We start from the raw sequence: 20,902 nt of genomic DNA, 5'->3' as shown, positions 1-20,902 counted from the left end.
AATACCACCTCCATTGGTTCTGCCATGCCCACGTGTTGTAATAAAATCCTCCCAGGGTCTGTCCTAAATTTGTGTCACAATTCAAAAGTAGATATGAAGCAAACACACATTCAGGCATGCACGCTCCCATGGAAACAGGTGTTTGTCAGTTTCTCAGGTCATTTTGGCCTGTCCTTCTCATCTGGTCACTTCCATGGCTCTACGTAGAAACGTGCCAATCAACCTTTCCCCCACTTACTAACAGACTTTTCTCTGCATCCACCCTGAGTTGTTTTTCCATTTTCCACAATGTACATACATAATGTAAACATATGCAGAACTACACAGACATTGAATCCGGTCATTTAGAAGATATATTCTGTTTACCTGCTCCCTGCAGACAGGTATTGAGATATAATAATGAATTTGAAAGAGGCAGCTCTTGCGTACTAAATAGAGACATTTCACAGGTTTCAGAAATATCTGATGCTCATAGTAACTGTGTCTTCACCTTTTTACCCTCTGTACATCCTTGTACTGAGGGTAAAAAGACGGATTCGAGAGACCGCAGGTAGAGTGCGGCTTGTCTGGGTTGTTAAATGTTTTAGATCTATTACTTTTATCACGTGTATTATTGTTTTTGTTGATTTTATGTAAAGCACATTGAGCTGCAATTCCTGTATGAAATGTGCTATATAAATAAAGTCTTACTAACTTACTTACTTGTGTAAACATGGCTCTGCCTTGACCTCAACTGACTGAACTATAGGGCAACATGTTGATGATAGTCAACTGAATTGGTGTCCTAAGGACTTTTTACTGGTGTCATGGTCTGTCACAACATATGATATGGCTTATGAGGCACTAAAGCGTTACCATATAAATATTATTGTTTATGGTTGAGGCTGGTGTAATGCAATTAACTGTTCTTGCATCACAGTAGGCCGACAAATGTTGTTGGAGCAGTATTTTGGCTTGGCTCAAATAGGTCAAGCCGTGCAAAAGCTGTTCATTCATATATTCATTCAAGTACCGAGAACATATTCAGTATGTTCTGTTCTGTCAGATTTTATTTGCATATAAAACATGAATCTTGAAAAAAATCATACTCTTCATATTGAATTGTTATATACAGTTTCAAAACATAATTTAGATTTCTCATTAGTGTAGTCTATTCAATCAGCTTGTTTGTGCTTTTAATACATGGAAACTACAGTACATTCAAAACAAAGTCAAAACTACCAAGAAAGGACCTTAAAAAAATACAATATAATTTGTACTTGTATAGCAATCTGCCACCACAAAAAGTGCAACAACACAATATGTCTGACTGCATAGTCTTGCATTGGCCTAGTTTCTACAAACAATGGCTGCCATGCTCATTTTCAAGTGTGGGTGACAATTCTAATGTTGCATCAGTCTAACACAGCAACTCTCTGACTGCTCAAGCGCACTCAAGTACAAAACTAACGTGGAATGACTTGAGGGGTTAAGGTCAGATAACTTACAAAATATGTCTCAATGCCCCAAAATGTGAACTTCTGTGAGGATTTTGTGTGACATTGAGGTTTTACATTCAAAGCTGAGACCGGAGTATAATTAACCTGTTCTGAGACCAGAATCTTAGTCTCTGTTCCATTGTTGTTTTGGGGTTATGGTCCCGCTTCTCCAAATTTCACAGCTGTGCTGCTCTTTTACTACTTTACAGTCTGACCTCTAGTCTTGCAACAGACAGCACACACTTTGGTTAAGTCTACAGGTTGTGACTTCAGCAAACCTGAAGAACATGGTTGCTGTCGTTGAGTTCCTCAACAACCTGGAGAGAAAAAAACATACAAAAAATGTAAGAGAAAGTGTAATACTTTAAATTCTTGAACATGGTCTTGCTACCCTCACAGACCCTGGCCTTGTGAGACAGACACACAGCTCACCTCGGAGTACGCCGGGGGTGGGGGGTAATGACGGGTCGGCGCCCTCATGAAGAGACCGTCGTCCTCGTCTATGTTGCAATCATCCAGCAGTGGCATGAGCGGGCTGTCGATGCACAGGTCGCGGGAGATGTTGCTGTAGCTGGGGGGCGCGGAGGGGAGCCTTATGGACGCCCAGCTGCTGGAAGGGCTGGCAAGTGACTCGGCCTGGCTGCTCATGCTGTTGGTGCGGCTGGCGAAGCCACTGAAGGGGATGGTGCCGATGACCAGGGGCAACTCCATGATCAGTTTATCACTACCGGGGATGTGGAGGTAAATCTGGAGGAATGACAAGGGACCGAAGAGAGAGCGAGAGATGGTTACAATGCATGTCGGAGCTAAATTGTAGGACGGCTATACAACTGTTTCAATTCTGAACAACTAGTTTAAAGTAAAAATGACTGCGGAACATCAACAGCTCAGCTGATACGTTCACAAGGAGCCAGTCCAGGAGGAGGAGTCCAGTACTGCTCACCATGAGAGTGTAATCAACATGGATGATGTCACAACCCATCAACGAAGGTTTAAGCTTGGGCACACGTAGGGTCTTGCCCTGCCACATATCGCACATGCCCGAGATGATGTGGTCGCCACGCACGGCCGACAGCTTCTGCCGAAACACCTTGGTCCTGCCGCCTGCCTGGTAGCTGTGCTTCGCCATGATGGCCGCCTTGGGCACCACGATGCGCGAGCAATTGTTCTCAAATTTGGCATTTATGCATATCTCCTCGCCCTCGCAAAAGCCCTTGCGGTCGATCTTGGCGCTGATGGACACCTGGCCGTCGGGAATGAACATGCAAGTCACCCTCTTCTCTTTTCTCCCAGCGGCTGGCATCTGGATTTACATGGGGGGGAAGAGGCAGCGAGTGAGTGAGCACTGAATGATATGGACACGTCTCTTTATTACTAATTTGTATCATTACTGTGGAGGGTCTTGGTATTTGGGAAGTTCTCTAAATTCCAAGAACATCATGAAAATCACAGCTGTAGTAATAAGATGTAAAATCTCTGATGTTTCCATAGTAGTGTGGTAGTGAATGGCCCTGCTGGTGTACCTGGAGGTCAGGTGTGTTGACATCCAGAGGCTCCTCCACCTCAAAAGGCTGTTCACACTGCAAGGCCGGTTGGGAAGGTCTCTCCATCACTGCCTTCACATAATACTGCACGTAACCAAATTTACCTTTGTAGGAGGATACTAGTTGCCTGTGAACGAAAAGTCAGATTAAATCTTCTAACCCTAAGTAAACAATTCTATGTGTAGGCTATGCTACAGCCAGGTCACAGCCCAACGCTCGAATGCTTACCCTGACTGGGGTAATTCAAATGCAAACATGAACTCGTATCTGTTTCCTGGTCGCAGAGTGACAGAACCATCAGCATCTGAGGTCGCATTTAAAACACAGAAAGCACATAATTATTGATTATTGAGAAGTAGCCTACAATTCTCTCGTGTACTTCACGTCGCCCTTATTGTCATTAATAGTTTCAAATTGGATGTCTACGTTTCGTAAAAAATATTTTTACAATATTTTAGTAGTGTTCCGCCTTCGCACACTGCAGTACAAACCGCTGATAGAAAAAAAAGGTCACAAGCATTGGGTAGGCGAAATAAATCTCAATTTAGCTATAGTTCAGAATATTACCTCTTAGTTCACGATCTAGTCGAACTGTGTCTTCGTATTTAAGATAATCGATTTCTTCATGACATCTCTGCTTTCCTTTTGTGTATCCCACATTGGCGCATCCAATGCCAAACACTCGCATAGCGGATAACTTGGTCACCTCTGACACTTCAACAACAATATTCCCGGCTACTTTGTCACCACTGCAATAAGTCTTAGTAGGGTCATGGAAAATGATATCAAAGGTCTTCAATTTCTTCGTCATAACCATTTTAAATATTACCGTTTATTTCAGCCGATAAGGAAAAAATAAATGTAGCCTATCTGTTGTATCAGCTCTTTGGCTAGTTAGGCTAAATGATTTACTGCAGCAAACGCTTACACAATGGACCTTCTCTATGTCTGATTTTAATATTATGTAGGTATAGAAGCTGGCGTATATTTACTGGAAGTCTGCAGGGGCTTTATATGGATGGTGTCTAGGCATCCCATAGCCACTTATTACTCACACTAGCATCTCGTTACAGTCGGTGCATGCGGCTGGGAAATGAGTGAACTGAGTACAGTGCTGTCATTGGTCAAAATGGCACAGTTGTATCACTTATAGCCAATCCACTTTCAGAAAGTGCGCGTGAACACCTCGTGTAGTTTGTCGGTAGGAGTGGCATTGGTACCCAGAACATGACCCTCAATAATAGCCTACTTCACGACCAATCGTTGGTTAGAGATGTGCAACATGTGCTTCTGAAAATGGTCCTCTGAATCAAACTCATCAATTATGATTAACGATTGGTCGTATATGGGTCGTATTGGTATGATATAATGAAACAGCTTTCTCTCTTTCTGTAGCCTTTAGCCAACATGGGAAATAATTGGGTTAGCTTGTTGGGCTAAAAGTTAATGTTGTCCTTTCGTAAGTGGATAAAGAGTAATTAGGCTATCCAAATGTTGCACATGAACATACAGAGCAACTAAAAGCTATTATAGATCATCAATGGATACATTGGACTTTAAAATGAGCTAGGGGGCAAACCATCTCCTTTTCCACCCCTTTTTAGGCTGTTGTTTTGCGCCCCCTGCTGTCAGACACCTTGTCTGACTTTACTACTGGCCTCAGGTCTGTTTCTATAAGATCAATGTCAAGGTTGCTGTCAAGGGGTTCTTGAAGTAGCTTAACTAGCTTATGTTAACATGACTTGGAACCATACCTGTCAACACTCCCGTTTTCCCCGGGAGTCTCCCGTATTTCACACCCATCTCCCGCCCCCTCCGGTTTTCTTATTTCCCGTAATTGGTATGGCCAATCTTTATATAAATATTCACATCAATACATTATTTCAATGTTGTTCAGTTGTCAGATCTTGTATGAAACGCATCCTACTCACATACTAGCTACATATCGTTAAATTGTCAACCCATTTGTGACCACAACCAGAGCCCGTCTATATTAGGCTAGACATTCTCTGCCGTAACCTACAACAGTTGCGCCGTTGATAGGCTATCTCCGCAGGTCGGCGGGAAAATGTGTATAATACACGAATTTAGATTTTTGAATTTTGATACAGAATCACTTGTAGAAATGGCAAGGTTGGTGCTACGGCAAAAAAAAAAACTACGAAATATAGCTGCAAATTAACAGTACATAGTAGCGGACAGGCCATCGGGAGCACTGGGAGAATTGCCGATGGACCGAAGCACTTCTGGGCCGGAGGGCCGCTTGCCTTTTTTTTTTACTAGAAATTTCGGCAGAAGATTGAGCGACACGGTTGGCCAGCAACACGGTTGGCCGACCCCCCTTTCCACCAGGACGGTTGGTCTATTCCAAATGAACGTCGATGCAGCCCACAACAGTGACACCGACAGATCGAAAGCTAGCTACTAATAGAGACAATATAAAGATGGAAAACCAGGCCAAGAAACGTAAACGTAATTACCTTCACTAGACAATGTTTTACCATTTGAAAAAGCGGCTGTTTGTTTGTTTTACATAAAGCTCCAAAAACGATTTTTCGTTCAAATCAGCCCAAAAAATTTGCTCGCGCGCTATGCGCGCTTGCATTAAGCGTAGAATCTCCTAACTAGCATCACATCAGGCACAGAAGTTGCATGCCGGAGGAATTAAATGTCTTATCAGCAAGCCGCATCGACAATTCCCACGCCTGCTGCAAAGTGTGTCACGCCGATTTTAGTATCGCACACGGTGGGAAAAATTATGTTCGGCAGCATATGAAATCACAACGGCACAGACGCGCTGCGGAGGCCCACAAGGGCGCACAGGCGATTTCAAGCTTTGTAACTATGGGACGGACGGAGGCAGACACCGCTTTACAGAGTGAACAGAAAATGGCACAATGTTACAATAAAAATAAAAAAAATAAAACATGAATAAGTCCCATTATTAATACCATAATTTTTTATTACTAATTATGTATGTATGTAGATTTAGGGGGGGATGCTAGGTACTTGTCCCCACCAACATTTGAAAATGACAAAATTGTCCCCACCAATATTTTAGCCAATTGTGCTGCTATTTGGATCGATTCCGACGGCCAGGACGCTACAGTAGCCTACTAGAAACGCCATAATTTGATTGGCTGAAAACCAAGAAGGTTATGTGACACGCGACACGCACGAGAAGAAGCACATGCTACTTTGCTTGCTTGCACTGACAGTGGCAGACAAGCTAGCGGGTGTATCGGCGACAACGGTACAGCTAACTTACCAGGGCTGTCTGCCAACAATACATAACTACATAAAAGGCCAGAGTAACGCATTTTTATATTCCCTTTGCCCTTCAGCATGTCCATGTTTGTCCCTTTTTGTGCTTTGTAGATCAAATATGCCTCCACCCAAGAAGAAGAAAGGGGACATACGAAGCTTTTTCAAAAAGCAGTTTAAGTCAGGCTAAACAACTAGCCATACTAGCATCGGTAGTGACCAGGCTTTCAAATGCAGATTCTACTGTGGAAAAAGTATTAACTGGTGATATATATTAACCAGAATATTGTAACAGCTAAACCTAGCTTCTGTAGCTAATCCTTCAACCAAGGTTAGGAGCCTAGCCTAGGACAAATTCACAGTTGATGGACTGTCACTGCATTGCTAGACAGGTGCTGGAAAAAAACAGTTGGCAATGTGAATAAGTTAACACTGTTGGTTATTCAAATATGATGAATCATTATTTGATTATTAATGTCCAAATAACACTGTATACAATATGGTAGGAGGGTTAAACTTGCTAGCAATAGGATAGGCAACAAAATGAATGAACCATTTTGTATGCGGGGAAGACAGCATGAAAACACTCCAGATGTAGCGCAGGCTGAGGAAACAGCATCAGGGCTTCAGGTGAGGTTTATGATAACAAATGTTGTTGTTGTTCAGCATTAGTCTTATCATCACAGTCTCTTTTTCTGGAGATTGCATTTTTTAGAGTATACAGTTATACTAGCTCTTTAGGGAAAGTATACAGAAAGGCATCTCGATTTGCGCCTAATAAGCCTAACCTACAGTCCTAAGAGGCACAAGAACATTTACATTTAGTCATTTAGCAGACGCTCTTATCCAGAGCGACTTACAGTAAGTACAGGGACATTCTCTCTGAGGCAAGTAGGGTTAAGTGCCTTGCCTAAGGACACAACTTCATTTTCGAACCAACAACCTTATGATTAATAGCCCAACTCCCTAACCGCTCAGCCATCTGACCCCCTGACCTGCAGCCCTCAAAGCCAAGCAAGGATCGAGTTCTCTAGAAGTCCATTTACATACTTTATTGATCCCCAGGTAAATTATAGCTTTGCAGCAGTAAACTATGACAGTTGTCCTAGCAATACTAGGATAACGAATAAAATGCCCATAGCCAACAAACACAAACAGGGCTGTGCATGGGGTGAAATAACGATTTAAATCACAGAGTGATATTTACAAAACAATTTTACGTAGGTGACACACAGGGGTAGTACACATTTGTACAGCACAATTGACCAAACAATTGACTGAGGTGAATTGAGACAGGTTAACACATGGGAGACGCTGGTGACATAAATAATACTGCTAACAGTGAAAACCAGCGAATGGCATGAACCAGCAAACTGAACAGATCAATTTCAGTATATAAATAAATACAGAAGCCCTCAAATGGGTAGAGGTATACCAAGTACTGTGTGATATATAGTATGTAGTACTCAACAACTAAACAGTGCTAACAGAGCAGTGCAAACAGTGCAGTATAAATAGCAGTAATATAAATAGCAGTAAGAGAATAGTGAAGAATTAAGTGGTACTCCAACAGCACTGCCAGTGAGGCATTATAGAGTCTACGGGCCGCTGGCATAAATAACTCATAATATTACTCCTTGTGACACTGGGTTTTATGAAAATACTGAAATAAATGGTATACTGTTGAAGTAGCAGTTGACTTGAACTGTCTTTCTTTCAGCTGAGACCACTCTGCTGATGTTGTCTCCAAACATTCATACAACATACAGCTATTCATACAACAGTTCTATGAAAAATAAAATATATGTATTTGGACAAAATATTGATTCTGACATTATACATCATCAATTGATAAGATGGAAGTGGGTCAGATGTCCAGACTCCTCTTAGAAGTCTGGGTTTTGTCCCCAGTCATCCCTGCAGGTCTCACTGTGTCCAGACCCGTCTCAGAGTGCTGTGCAGCATGTGGAGGGCAGAGCCAGTGAGGTGGCAGGTCAGCTGAACGGACTGAGGAAGAGTGAAGGAGTTGATACCAGCTCAGAGCTCCCACACTTGCTAGCGGACAAGTTTACATGAAAATAAATCAACAGCTATGTTTCTCCACAAAATAGATGGGTTTATTTTAGTTTTTCCAAGTGCAGGTACTACTTTCAGATATTTCAAGGCTCAAAGGTTTAGAAATCCTGTATCTAAATAATGCTCAAATTGGACTGTGTAAAATCTAAAACAATAGCCCAATCAACACTTTCCCTCATGAATCTAATCTGATTCTTCAAAAATAATATCCTAACAGCCACAGGCCACTTCATTGCTCTGATTGCATTTGAGTAAAATCTAAATCAATGGCCTAAATGAATTTTGCTCCTAAAATAGACGATCTAGTTTCTATTTCTACACAATATTGACAGTAGAGCAAATATTGGATTGTAAATCATCTTCTGAGTTACAAAATTAGAATCCATCTAGCACAGTTCAAAACTGGACCCACGTACCAAAGAAACAAACCCAAACCCAGGATAGAGTGGCTGAGTGAATGTGGTCTGGACTTGGTACAGGAGGGTCATTGTGTCAGAGATGCTGTAGAAGGACAGAGTACCTGCCTTGTGATCCAGGTACACTGCTACCCAGGAGGACATGGGGCCTGACAAGGCAGTAGCAACATTATAGTATTTGAAACTGTAACCACCATTATAACATTGCAAGCTCCAGGACTTGTCTTTGCATCCAAATTCACAGTCAGCATTGCACCCTACATCTTTGTAGGAGAGTGCTATATAAACCCCTAAAACACTCCACTCTACCTCCCAGTAACAGCGTGCAGATACATCCTCTTTACACAGCACCTGCAGACATTTATAGAATCTTTCAGAATGGTTAGGATGAGGCTGTGGCCACACACATTCTGCCTTTCTGTTCCCATTAGACAGACGAATGTGTTTATGTGCTGTGTTTGGGTCCAGTATGAGGGAACAGGAATCTGGGAAAAGAGCAAGGAACAAATCTTAAAAATATGTGTACATAGATACTGTATTTGCAGATTTGACCCAGTAGTCTACTACTTCCCCTCCATGTCTATGTTTTTCTCAGTCTTAATATGTAGTGTCAGTGGAGACACTCAGTTACATAGAAACTTACATTTTAAGAAGTCATCTCTTGTCTTAGGTTCTAGTGGTAGTACAACATCAACCAAACTCACTAAAGACAGAAAAATACATTCAAATGGAGGCAGTCAAATCACGTAATGAGGCATGTCCTCATCATTTAAAAGTGCTTGTGATCCACCCACAGGTCTAGTTTTGTACCTACCTTTGGGTGGGATGTTGAGCCACTCCCCTTTAAGGAGGTTCTCTAATTTCTCTCTCAGCTCAGACAGAGCCTCAGTCAAATCTCCAAAGTACAGTGGAGGAGGGACTAGGATTATGGGTAAATCTGAAGATAGACTGGAAAGAGATGGATATCTCTGAAAAAGGGGGGGAGGACAAAACAATAGGTTAGCTGAACTGTCAGTTACTTCTTTGTGCTAGATAGAAGGTAAGTAGAATTACCAGGAGAAAGAGTATGTGATCTTCTGTGAGTGAAATCTTCTCTAATTCAGCATCTCTTGTCTTCAGCTCAGCTATCTCGTGCTCCAGGCGTTCCAGGAGTCCTTCAGCCTGACTCACTGCTGCCCTCTGCTGGGCTCTGATCAGCTTCTTAACCTCAGAGCGTCTTCTCTGAATGGAGCGGATCAGCTCATTAAAGATCCTCTCACTGTTCTTTTCTGCTTCTTGTGCTGAGTGCTGTAAGGGGACAAACCACATATTTTGCAAACACACACATATGCACAGCAACAGACAAAATATGTGTTTTCTTTGGATTACACTTGCATTGAAAGACATCACAGCCTGTTGAAGCTCCTTCTGCTCCTTATTTCTCTCCTGGATTGTCTGCTGCAGTTTTTGCTGACTCAAACCCAGCTCCACCTATGAATAAACATCCTTTATCAACAGTGCTTGTTTTATAGGCAGACTATGACATTAGAATACTTCCGTAATTAAGATGTTATTTTTAGACTGTGGTGGAGGAATCAAGATCTTATGCTTAATTGAGATGTTATTGCACTGTATCCAAGTCATTAATTGTTATTGTCACACTAGAAAAATGTTTTGTTCACCGTGCCTAGGAGCTGAGATGTGGTGACTTTGCGATGTGACCGGTAACAGACTGTTTGACTCTGACCACTGAAAAACTGTAGAACTATGCACTTCTAAACCTTGACCTTCTGCTGTACTTTTCTGTTTTCTCAATTTTGACATTGCTTTGGATAAAATGGTCTTCTAGGAATATAATTTGTATTATAAACGTAAGTATAGAATCATAGTCACAGTACATAATTGTATATGTTTTATATAGAAAATGTATGATAATACAGTCTGCCACTACGCTTTGATAGGCGTGAAGGAGGAAACTGTTGCTTGTGAGGGAGGTGGGCGGAATTATGGGGTGAGAGCTCTTTGAGGTAGTAGTTGGGTGTGGTTCCCTGGATGCCATTGAAATTTAGCAGATGATTTTGAGTCAAATCTGAGACAGGGAGCCAGTGGAGGGATATGAGGATGGGGATGATGTGGTGGTGCCTCCACACTATTATCAGGATCCTAGCGCTGTTTTGATTTACTGTAGCTTATTTAGACTCCAAACCAGGGTCTTGATGAGAAGTGTATTCCAGTACTCCATTCTTGAAGAGACAAAGGCATCCAAGTTTTGTAGCATCTGGCAGCAAGAGAGAAGGACAGAGTTTGGCAACATTTTGAAGATGGTACAAGGAGGTGTTGCTAGTTTGTTGCTGCGGGTGAGGGAGGGGGTCACGGTCTCCGTTCTTTGAGTAGTCTGTCAGTTGTAAGGTGAGTTATGCGAGAGTGAAGGATTTGGTGGGTGATGTCAAGGTGGGTGGTGTAGCTTGAAGGTTTCCTCATTCAGGCCCATATCTCTTGCAAGACACGTAATGAGACGAGTTCAAGCAAATGAGAGAGAAGAGATGATTTTCATGAAAAACTGGAAAAACAGTGAAGGAGACTGTTTTTATGGAAGACTTGGCCATGGGGGAGCATGTAGAGAATAAAAAGGATTGAACCAATGATAGGCCCATAGGGGACATCGCAGGTGAATGGATGGGTCTGAGACTTGGCCCTGCCAGGAAGAAATACTCCATCCTCGGAGCAAAACCAGTTTGGGCCTGTGTTGTTGAGACCAGTGTTATAATATTTTGTTATTCTTATAAATTAATTATGGTTTCCTTTCAGATCCTAAGAATCAAGACAACCACATCAAACAGTACCTAATTTGTAAAAAGGTGTGAACAATAAAAAAACATAGAAAAGGAGAGTTGCGACACTTCCATAGACTCCCATTGTTGTAGAGGAATGCGGAAGTAAAGCGTGTCACATGTGATCTATAGACCAATTATTTGTTTGTAAACATTCGGGATACGCGCGCAGCATGGTGGCAGAAAACCGGGAAAAGATAACCTTTATAACAGCTAGAGAATTACATGGATTATACAAATAGTCAGATTTAAAAATACCAAAAAGGTCAAGGAGGACAGCCTTTACGAGAGAAAGAGATTCCCCATTGATCTGTCACATCAGAATTTTGATTTGGGTCACAAAAGTCTTGAAATTTGAGTGAGAATGTCGCCCTGTAGATCGCATAGGAGGCAGCCATGTCTTCACGTCATGTCACAAAGTTCATAATTTTACAGTTTTACTGTCAATTCTACACCAAAAAAGTAGAGCAGGACAGCTTTCAAGAGATATAGGAATTGTGCTTTTGGCCAGGTGGTCCGATTATTTTTGTGATTTGTGTAAAACTGGCAATCTGAGTGAGACTGCGTCCCCGTTACACTGTTTTGACGTTAGCCTTGGTTAGACACGGGTAGCTCACTGGCAGTGTGCACAATGTTGTATTTCACTCCATTCTACACCAAAAACGTCAAGGAGGACTGCTTTTTGTTGATACGACTGCTTTTTGTAGATACGAGTCTGACGTTTTTGGTGTAGAATGGAGTGAAATACAACATTGTGAACACACTCACTGCCAGTGAGTCTGATTAAGGCGAACGTCAAAACAGTGTAACGGGGGCCAAGACATGGCTGCCGCCTAAGACTATGCGGGCGACGCATTCTCACTCAAATTTCAAGACTTTCGTGAGCCAAATCAAAATTCTGATGCGACAAATCAATGGGGAATTGCTTTCTGTCTTAAAGGTTGTCTTTCTTGTCCTTTTTGCTGTATAATTCTACAAGATGAAAGTATCAACTTAACCGAAACAGAGGAAAAAAGCTAGCTAGATACTTTAAAATTGGTTAAGTAGACGTAGCCTAATGAGTGGAACATAACGTTAAGTAACATGGCATTTTATTTTGTTTGAGTTTTAACTTGTCTAGTGGGACAAGTAAATGTATCTTCCGCTTGCCCTACCTCTTTTTCTATGGCTCTGCTACTGTGTAAGTAGCGTAACCTTTGCTCTATCCAACTCTCAAGCTAAAAGGAGTACAGAATGGACTTTAAATGGATTTTAAAGAATGTTCTGTTACCAAAGAATTAACTTTGCAGTGACCTACTGCTGGGCAATGCCTTCTTTTCTACGTTAATCAGAGTCAATTATTGAAAGTTTAGATTCTCACCCGTTTCTCTTTGATTTCTCTTACAGCTGAAACTGTCTCATGGTCTTTATGTTGACCCACGAAGCATAGATAACAAATACTTCTGGTCAGTACGGCAGAAAACCTCCAACAGTTTGTTGTGACGAGAGCAGATCTTCTCCTGCAAGTTTGAGGAGGCTTTGACCAGCTTGTGATTCTTAAAGGCAGGCGACTCATGGTGAGGCTGGAGGTGAGCCTCACAGTAAGAGGCCAGACACACTAGACAGGACTTGAGGGCTTTCTGCTTTCTCTCAGTGCAGACGTCACAATCCATATCTTCAGATCCAGCATAACAGTTAGACGAAGCAGTTAGAAGAAGCAGACTCAAATGCCATCTTTTCAATTTTATCCACCAGATCCACAAGCACAGTGTTTTTCTTTAGCACAGGCCTTGTGATAAAGCTTTCTTGGCAGATGGGGCAGCTGTAGACTCCCTTCTGATCATCCCAATCCCAGTAGTACTCAATACATTCCATACAGTAACTGTGACCACAGGGAATAGTCACTGGATTCTTCAGTGGATCTATACAAATGGGACAACTGATTGAGTCCATGGCCTCGGTCATTTTGACAAAAAAGACTATGACAGAACCAAGCTGATCACTTGAACTCTCTGTAAGAGGCAAATTATACTGGTTTTGTGCATGTACTCAGTATCTGTGGGAAGGAGTGTTGAACAAAGTTAATAATTGTCTTGAACAATTGAACAATGAACCAGGTAGACACAATTACCTCTTTATGGAGGTCATAAATTATGAGATTCCCAACATAAGAAAACAGCGAGATCTGCTGGACAGGGGTAGTTGGTTGAATGAAGAACACAAGCAGTGTTGGTAGATCTCTTTAAGATGAAAAAGCATTTATTTTCATGACTAACATATTTGACATTTTTTGTTTGTTTATTTCACCTAAAAGCAACGAGAGGCAGGTGTCGCAAGAGAGCAGTGAGTGACGTGGAAAATAATTCAGTTCAGATACCAGACTTCATCTGCATGCAAAATATTTTTCTCAAGACTACAGGTGATCACTGGAAAAACGTTTTAAATAAATACATAAAAAGCCTTTTTTTTTACAGAAATGTGAAATCTTGCCAAGTTTTTAATCACATTTTACTATATTATCTTGCTTCGAGTAGGGTAGGCTATGGGAAATCAGTTATTAAGGCAATACCTCTGCATTGCATGGCCTAATATATAATTTTGAGAGCTACCAGAAAGCGGCGCACTGACGCTGCCTACAATAAAAATACACATCAACCCGTTTTTTTTAAGGCAATCTGTGTAGACAACGGTTAGTTGTTCAGCACAACGGCGACGACAAGAGTATCGCTGTCTATGTTCGTCTAAGATTTTTGGGGAAGGACAGTACTTTTACCGAGCTCTTAAAATGGTTTAATTCATTGTCTATGTATTCGTTTAAGACAGACCATTGCCTGTCGGATTCTCAGTTGGTAAGTAGGTAAATAATTCGTATCGTGTTTTTCTTATGCTAAAGATAAACCAAGTAACCGTTTTATTTTTGTAATAGCATACACCATCTCTGTCTGTCTGTCTTAATGTAGGCAATGAAAGGTGTCTCTTTTTCTCTTTCTCGGTTGACACACACAAGTGGCTTCCTAGATTAAATAACTCCTACAGTATATCAACATTCTTCAAAAATAAGTTCGCTCTCCGTTTTGCACAAATTACTATTTAATACAAGATTTATCCTTATTATGACATTCGGTGTATATGAGATACACAATAACTTGTCTTTGGCTTTGCTTTGAGGGAATGTGTTGTCCAAGTTAACTATGATGCTCTCAGCTCTGAATTAGGGTAACGTTTAGAAACCAGCATAGGACTAGTAGACCTTGGTAAAAGGTGTAGGCTATTGATTTAATTAAAAACGTAGGCTACTGTGCCACTACATTTGGAGTGTCTCCTCTTCCATGCTGTGTCACAGACACATAGCAGGCGGACAGCTAATGTGACAGCTAGTGTAGAAATATGGTGTTTTTGAACCAAATATATTTAATCTGCCATGATTGAGGGATACATTTCAACTAATGCTTGCTATTGTATGATGTTCAATAGATGTAACTGTACATGTAGAAACATTTAATTACAGCTATAATGTCAATAATACAACAAAAGGATTACCCATGTATCCTCTATGGTTGCAATTAGGACATGTGGACCACTGGGGCGCTAACCTTGGCCAAAGATTGTTCTGTGCAATGTTTGTCTTCATCTTGGCACTGCCAAACACTCTCTTCCAACACATGTTGATGTTAACAGACTCAATGTCTTCCCCTCAGTTAAAGGAACATTCCCTTCCTAAATTAGGCCTAGTTAATGTCTTGAGGGGTGTAATATCATCGAGTGTCTCTGCAGCACAGTGCAAATACAGTTCTGCCTGACTTAGTGGCTATTATCTCTACTGCATCCATTTAGCATGACTAAAAAGTGATAGTCCAAAAAGAGTTTAAAATCGGTCAAACTTTTAAATAGTTGATTCTGCTTAAAGGGATCTTTTCAAATGTGTTCTTTCGAATGTGAAGAGTGGAGGAAAACGGTTAAACCCTGTTTAGGGCTGTTGATGTTGTTTTTGGTTTTAGTGTATATATCAATTTGAAAGAGGTATGTGCATTTGTTGCAGGTGGAGATTGTGTAACTATTTCACCTTCACTGTTTTTTGTCAGACTTTAAGTAATGGAATCTGATATTGTCTCAACAGGCCCAACAGATGTAGTCTGACTCTAGAGAAAAACCAAACCCCATGGGAAACCTGCACAAGAAAGGGGGAGAACAGGCCAATTCTTAAAAGTTGTGAGAATTACATCCGGTCTGTGTACAGGACCTTGCGGGACGCCTTTTGTTTTTCCTGGATTAGTTGGGTCACTGGAAAGTTTTCACAATTGCCCCCCAAGCTTCACCCTTGTACCCAGCAAGTACTCGTCTGCCTCCAGGGCATCAAGAGAGACCCAGGGTCTCCAGTACATTTCACCAACAGGACAGCTGGGATGAGTGAGTTCTGGCACAAGATCGGCTGCTGCGTTGTGGCCAAACCTCCGCCGGTGAGTGTTTCACTCTTCCAGGGGAATCATGGGAAAGACTGTTGACCTGCTTGTCTGTCATTCAAAGGGTTCTTATGACTTAATTAAAATGTTTACATACTTTTAGATTAGATATATATATTAGATTGACCCCACTGAAGAACCTTCTTGATTTCAGTGCAGTATTAAGGCCATCCAACTGTAGCCTCATGCAGCTAACATTGGTTTTGAACTCATTAGCTCACTCACTTCAGTCACTCACAGACAACAAGCAAGGAGGGTCCTATGTTACAGCACAAGTGTGTCAGAAATGGGTCAGGCTAATACAAGGGGAATTGAACGAGGAAAATTACTTATTTTTTTCTGCTCAAGTGGTTGACCCACATACTGTAGTCACGAGAGGGCCTCAACAGTCAAGAAGGGTAGACTTCTGTGTTGTTGGGAGAGTGGCTCAGACACGAGGCATGTAAAAACAAAGAAAGCTCTGTCATTGCCTATTACATACTAATTGGTGGCCAAAGATGCAGAATCAGGATTTCCAAGACATGGACAGTGATTATGAAGGTCACAACGGGGTTGACATACTGTAGAGTTTTTAAAACCTAGACTAATTTAAGTGAAACTTACAGTTTATGACACAAAAACTGCGTGTTTGTAAATTGCAGAGGTGTTTTGGCACACTTGCAAGTTTATCTTCCAGTACAACCTTTTTCAGTTCAAGTACTGAGTTGCATTTATATTAGCAAATGTCCAATATTTACAGTGTACAAACAAGGACCAGGGCAGTAACTTTGGCAGCAAATGTAGCTTAGTAATTGGTTGGCTTGAAGTTTATTATGTTTATAATCCCCTGTTTGAACTATGGTTTGGTCTTTTCCACAGATCTGATACATTGATTCAGTTTAATAAATTAGGGTTCGAAAGACATGTTAGGTTTTTGACCTTCTGAAGCATGTCTCCATAGTAACGTCCCCCTACCCACCCTCTGACCCTTGTATTCAGGTCCCTGTTTTAACAATGAGTAGTCTCTCTGAGGGGGAAGTGGGATTTTCATCTTGGCTGCTAATGTGAGCTCATTCTCTTTCCTCCCTCCTTCCTCCTTCCTCTTCTATATTTTTAGGTTCTTGTTTGTTCTATTGTTGGGTGGAGAGAGACCCAGACTGTTATGGAAATAGCTTATGAGCCGTAACAAGTGACTCCCCAGCTTGTGCGGGATTTGTGGAGAAAAGTGTAGTTTGTAAAAGTTATAAAAAATATAGAGTATGGTGCTTGTCATGCCATTGATAATGGCTGTATTGGTTGTGTCATTAATATTGTGTTCATGTTTTTTTCAAATGGTGCTGTGTGAATGATCAGTCTCTGATCTGTTCTCAGTGAATACCGCCACAGCATACTGGGTTGTAATACCTGGTTTGTTTGCAGCACACTGTGGCATGTGATGACATGTTGGTCGAGGAACTTGCACTGATCTAATAAAACAAGTATGGGGAGAGGACAGTAATGAAGTGATCAGACTCTCCATTGACTGCGACATGCATAATAAAAAGAGAGGAGATTCACGTTCTCCAAATTCTCATAAAAGTCACAACAATATTGGGAAAAGTTGTAACGTCACGAGTTGTTGATTATTTCACAAGCACCCATGTTACGTCAATACTAGTTCAGTTGAGTCTTAGTTGAAAAGGAGCAACATTGTCTGATAGTTTTTCATGAAAACAGAAACAGGCTTATCCGTCATCTAAACTTTAATCTGCATTGATTTTGGTTTACAGAGGAAAAGGCGGAGGAAAATTGATTGCAGCATGATTGGCGAGCCCACAAACTTTGTTCACCTGACACACATAGGCTCTGGGGAGATGGCCAACGGACTCCAGCCGGTAAGATAGAAAAGCGAATTTTGAAAATAAGAATATCCTTGTATGCTAGTACAGTATGTATGTAGGAAGTTTATGTGACACAAGGTATTTCAAGGTTCTTCTTATTCTGAGAAATTATATCAAATTATACCATTATATCAATTCCACAAGGTCCAGTGATTTAACCAATTGATTAGTATTGTATAAAGCACACTCATTATTAATATTATTATTACCATAGGAATTGAAAGTATTATAGCACAAATTTGATATTAGTTTAAAATTTCTCTGCACACAGAAATGGGGAAGTACTAAGAAACTGCATAAATGATTGGTGAAGGAATCGGTTGCAGAGACCATTGTGTTTTAAGTTTCCCCAATGCCTCTTAAAATAGTCAGGTTTCTTTGATGTTAATACAGGGTTGTATAGTACAATTTGTCCCTATAGTACAATTTCCGTCCAAATTAAAATGTACTGTGACTCAGTATGATGCCTCAATTTGTGCCCATTTTGGACATGTTTGTATTTGATAAATGCTGCCGGTGCCTGAATGCTTGTATGAGCTCTACATTTTAAACCACCTATGGATTATACTCGGCAACCCAGGGTAGCTAGTATAGTGAAGAATATATATGAAAGACAGCTGACGAAAACTAATGTGACCTTCACAAGAACCAGGCCATAGCCCATTAGCGATAGCCTAAAAGGCAAGCTAAGGGCCATTGTCCTCCTAACAGATAGCACCGCATTGTTTGTCTGCACTGAGCTATTTCAATGCCTTAAAATGACTCTGTCAGAGGACAATGGTTTAGGGGAATAATCTGTAACCCGTATGGGACATAAATACAGAGTTCAACCCACACTGGAGTATACTGGGCTATGTTTATTGTCTAACCCTCAATAATGAAATAATACCATCTCCATCGGTGTTATGTAATAGTAATGACTCACAAATGATAAGTTGAGCTGGGTACCATATGGAACCAGTTAAGATGGAAAACATTGTCAGGGCTCCAAATAGGCTCATGTTTCATGTGAACCATAGAACCAGACCGTTATATCGCATACAATCGGCCAAAAACACGGTTTTAAATCACTTTAGTCCTGTAGATGAAATCACTCCGTTTCAGTTTCAGTGTGTAGAATAGGAGACGCTGTATCAACACACATATGGGACACTTGTACAGTGTACTGTTCACATTAATATCCTGTAAATACTGTCTCTTAGTATCTATTTACTGAGCTCTCAAATAAAATGATCTACAAAAAATGCCAACAGAAACATAAGGACTCTTCTTTCTTTTTGGCAGTCAGGGTCAGTCCAGGAGCAGATGAGATCTAAAGGCCCCAGTTCCAATGGACGTAGAAGCATGTCATAGCTGTTAGCTACTGTGTTCCTCCAGCAATGGTAGGTGAAGTAAATGTCTGCACTGCTATGATATCCATGGACTACTTATATTCTGTACAGCAATAGAAACTTTAATGGCACATGAAGATAAAGTAAATCAATCAGAAAATGATTTTTTTTTAACCTGTGGTCTCATTTTTGTTATTCAAATACCCCCCAAAAACTCCTATTGGCTTCACAGGTGAAGAGGATCATGGGATGGCCTTCTTCATGTTTTCCTTGTCCAATCAGAAAGCTGTGCTCTTTATGTTTTGCAAAACTGGAAAACATTTGGGAAGTGTGTGCTTTTCTGTGGGTTCCACAGGTTCTCTTTTGTTAGATTTGTCCCACCGATGGATTTTCAGCCATTGAGCACCTTTGTATTTTTGTCTGTGCGTGAGCTGCTGAACTTGCATACTGCAAATAATGACTGGTTCTGGAGATGTCCAGAAGACTAATATCATGTTTATGTTTGTTTAAAAAACATTTGAATATCCCAGTCTATATTCTTACTGCTTATCCAAGCAGGATAGAAGATCAAACGTCTATCACCAAGGCCAGCTAAGAAATGTTTATTCTTTTTTCAATTACATGTTTTTGTCCACCCATGATGGAATACGGTTTAATTGATTTAACATCAAAGTCCTAAAATTTAGATGGTGTCCAAGGGCAGGATCTGATTCTCTCCTGAAAATCATTTTTTTTTAACATTATGACCCTGTCCAGTTATTAAAGAATCATCCTTGCAGGACACTGAAGGAACATTCCGTTAAGGCGTTTTTAAAGAGCAGGGGATTGTAGGATGTCCCCCACCTTGATGAGAGTGGAAAATTCCTAGCACTTTACTGTGCATTCCTTCTGTCAGCTCTACTGAGCCTCCCACTCACACAGTGTCAACTCTAGCTCTCTTGGGGGGAACCAAATATGGCATATTTCATAGGCCCAAGATAGCTATTTTAATAATAGTATGTCACTGACATGACACTTACGTTTCTTGAATTATATGGGCTGTTTTTTTTTAATTCAAAGTTGTTGTTTTTGTGTCGCACCTTACGATGGCTGTACGTTGTGAATAACCAGTCCTGTCCTTCCTGTTGCCTGGCCTGTCGCTCATTTGAAATTGTTTTGACTGTGTCCACTGGAACCTTTCATTTTAACAGTGTTTTTATGTGTTTGTCATCTAAAGCCATGTTAATCCACAGATTGAATTCACTGGGTCTATAGTTTCCCTAAAGTTGAGGATGACTGATGTGTTGCCTTTGTTCATCATGTAGTGTTCATATAAACTGTACAGCAAATTGTCTTGTCAACTAAAATAACACCCCATTTGTTGTATAATTATCATGTTATACCATTTGCATTTTATGAAATCAAAACTTGCTAAAACATTTTGATACAAAGTCATTTCTGAGAACTTTCCTTTTTCCTTCACTGGAAAGTAAAATGTTTGAACGTTTGTGTACCACCTCCATATATAGTGTATGACATTCGCTAAATGGCTTTATGGCAACAACAAAAAATAAATAGTGAATGAGCAGGTGCAATGGCCATGCTCCAACTTTCAAACATTTTTTAAATGGAGCCATCTGTGAATCAAATTGAATGTTCCACACATTCTTAATGGCCGGGTTTCCCAGATTCCTTAAGAAGCTCTT

At 40.8% G+C, this 20,902-nt stretch overlaps 2 protein-coding genes and 1 pseudogene across 3 annotated transcripts; 1 reads left to right on the top strand and 2 right to left on the bottom strand.

Moving 5' to 3' along the window:
* Positions 1 to 1,031: 1,031 nt before the first annotated feature.
* On the bottom strand, positions 1,032 to 4,040 carry LOC146300767 (thioredoxin-interacting protein-like). Its single transcript, XM_084705961.1, has 6 exons — positions 3,590 to 4,040; positions 3,251 to 3,326; positions 3,002 to 3,149; positions 2,422 to 2,781; positions 1,911 to 2,225; positions 1,032 to 1,795 (listed from the first exon to the last, which is right to left on the bottom strand). Exons 1-6 carry the CDS (start codon positions 3,837 to 3,839, stop codon positions 1,748 to 1,750), a joined length of 1,197 nt encoding a protein of 398 aa, XP_084562087.1. The 5' UTR covers positions 3,840 to 4,040; the 3' UTR covers positions 1,032 to 1,747.
* Positions 4,041 to 8,748: 4,708 nt separating this feature from the next.
* LOC146300766 (tripartite motif-containing protein 16-like) lies at positions 8,749 to 13,532 on the bottom strand (annotated as a pseudogene).
* A 722-nt stretch (positions 13,533 to 14,254) lies between these two features.
* Positions 14,255 to 20,651, top strand: cdc42se1 (CDC42 small effector 1). 2 transcript variants are annotated; one of them, XM_084705952.1, is made up of 5 exons: positions 14,255 to 14,416; positions 15,685 to 16,024; positions 17,776 to 17,880; positions 19,171 to 19,268; positions 19,450 to 20,651. In XM_084705952.1, exons 2-4 carry the CDS (start codon positions 15,971 to 15,973, stop codon positions 19,237 to 19,239), a joined length of 228 nt encoding a protein of 75 aa, XP_084562078.1. In that variant the 5' UTR covers positions 14,255 to 14,416; positions 15,685 to 15,970; the 3' UTR covers positions 19,240 to 19,268; positions 19,450 to 20,651. The 2 variants fall into 2 exon arrangements, with proteins under 2 accessions (XP_084562078.1, XP_084562069.1); XM_084705943.1 differs by having other exon boundaries at positions 14,255 to 14,424.
* The last annotated feature ends 251 nt before the right edge of the window (positions 20,652 to 20,902 follow it).

This window comes from Hypomesus nipponensis, chromosome 2 (genome assembly GCF_054491055.1).
Source record: "Hypomesus nipponensis isolate SF chromosome 2, ASM5449105v1, whole genome shotgun sequence".
In the NCBI taxonomy this organism is placed as follows: Eukaryota; Metazoa; Chordata; class Actinopteri; order Osmeriformes; family Osmeridae; genus Hypomesus; species Hypomesus nipponensis.
The sequence above is the reverse complement of the archived record's forward strand: the minus strand, read 5'-3'. Positions and strand labels throughout refer to the sequence as shown.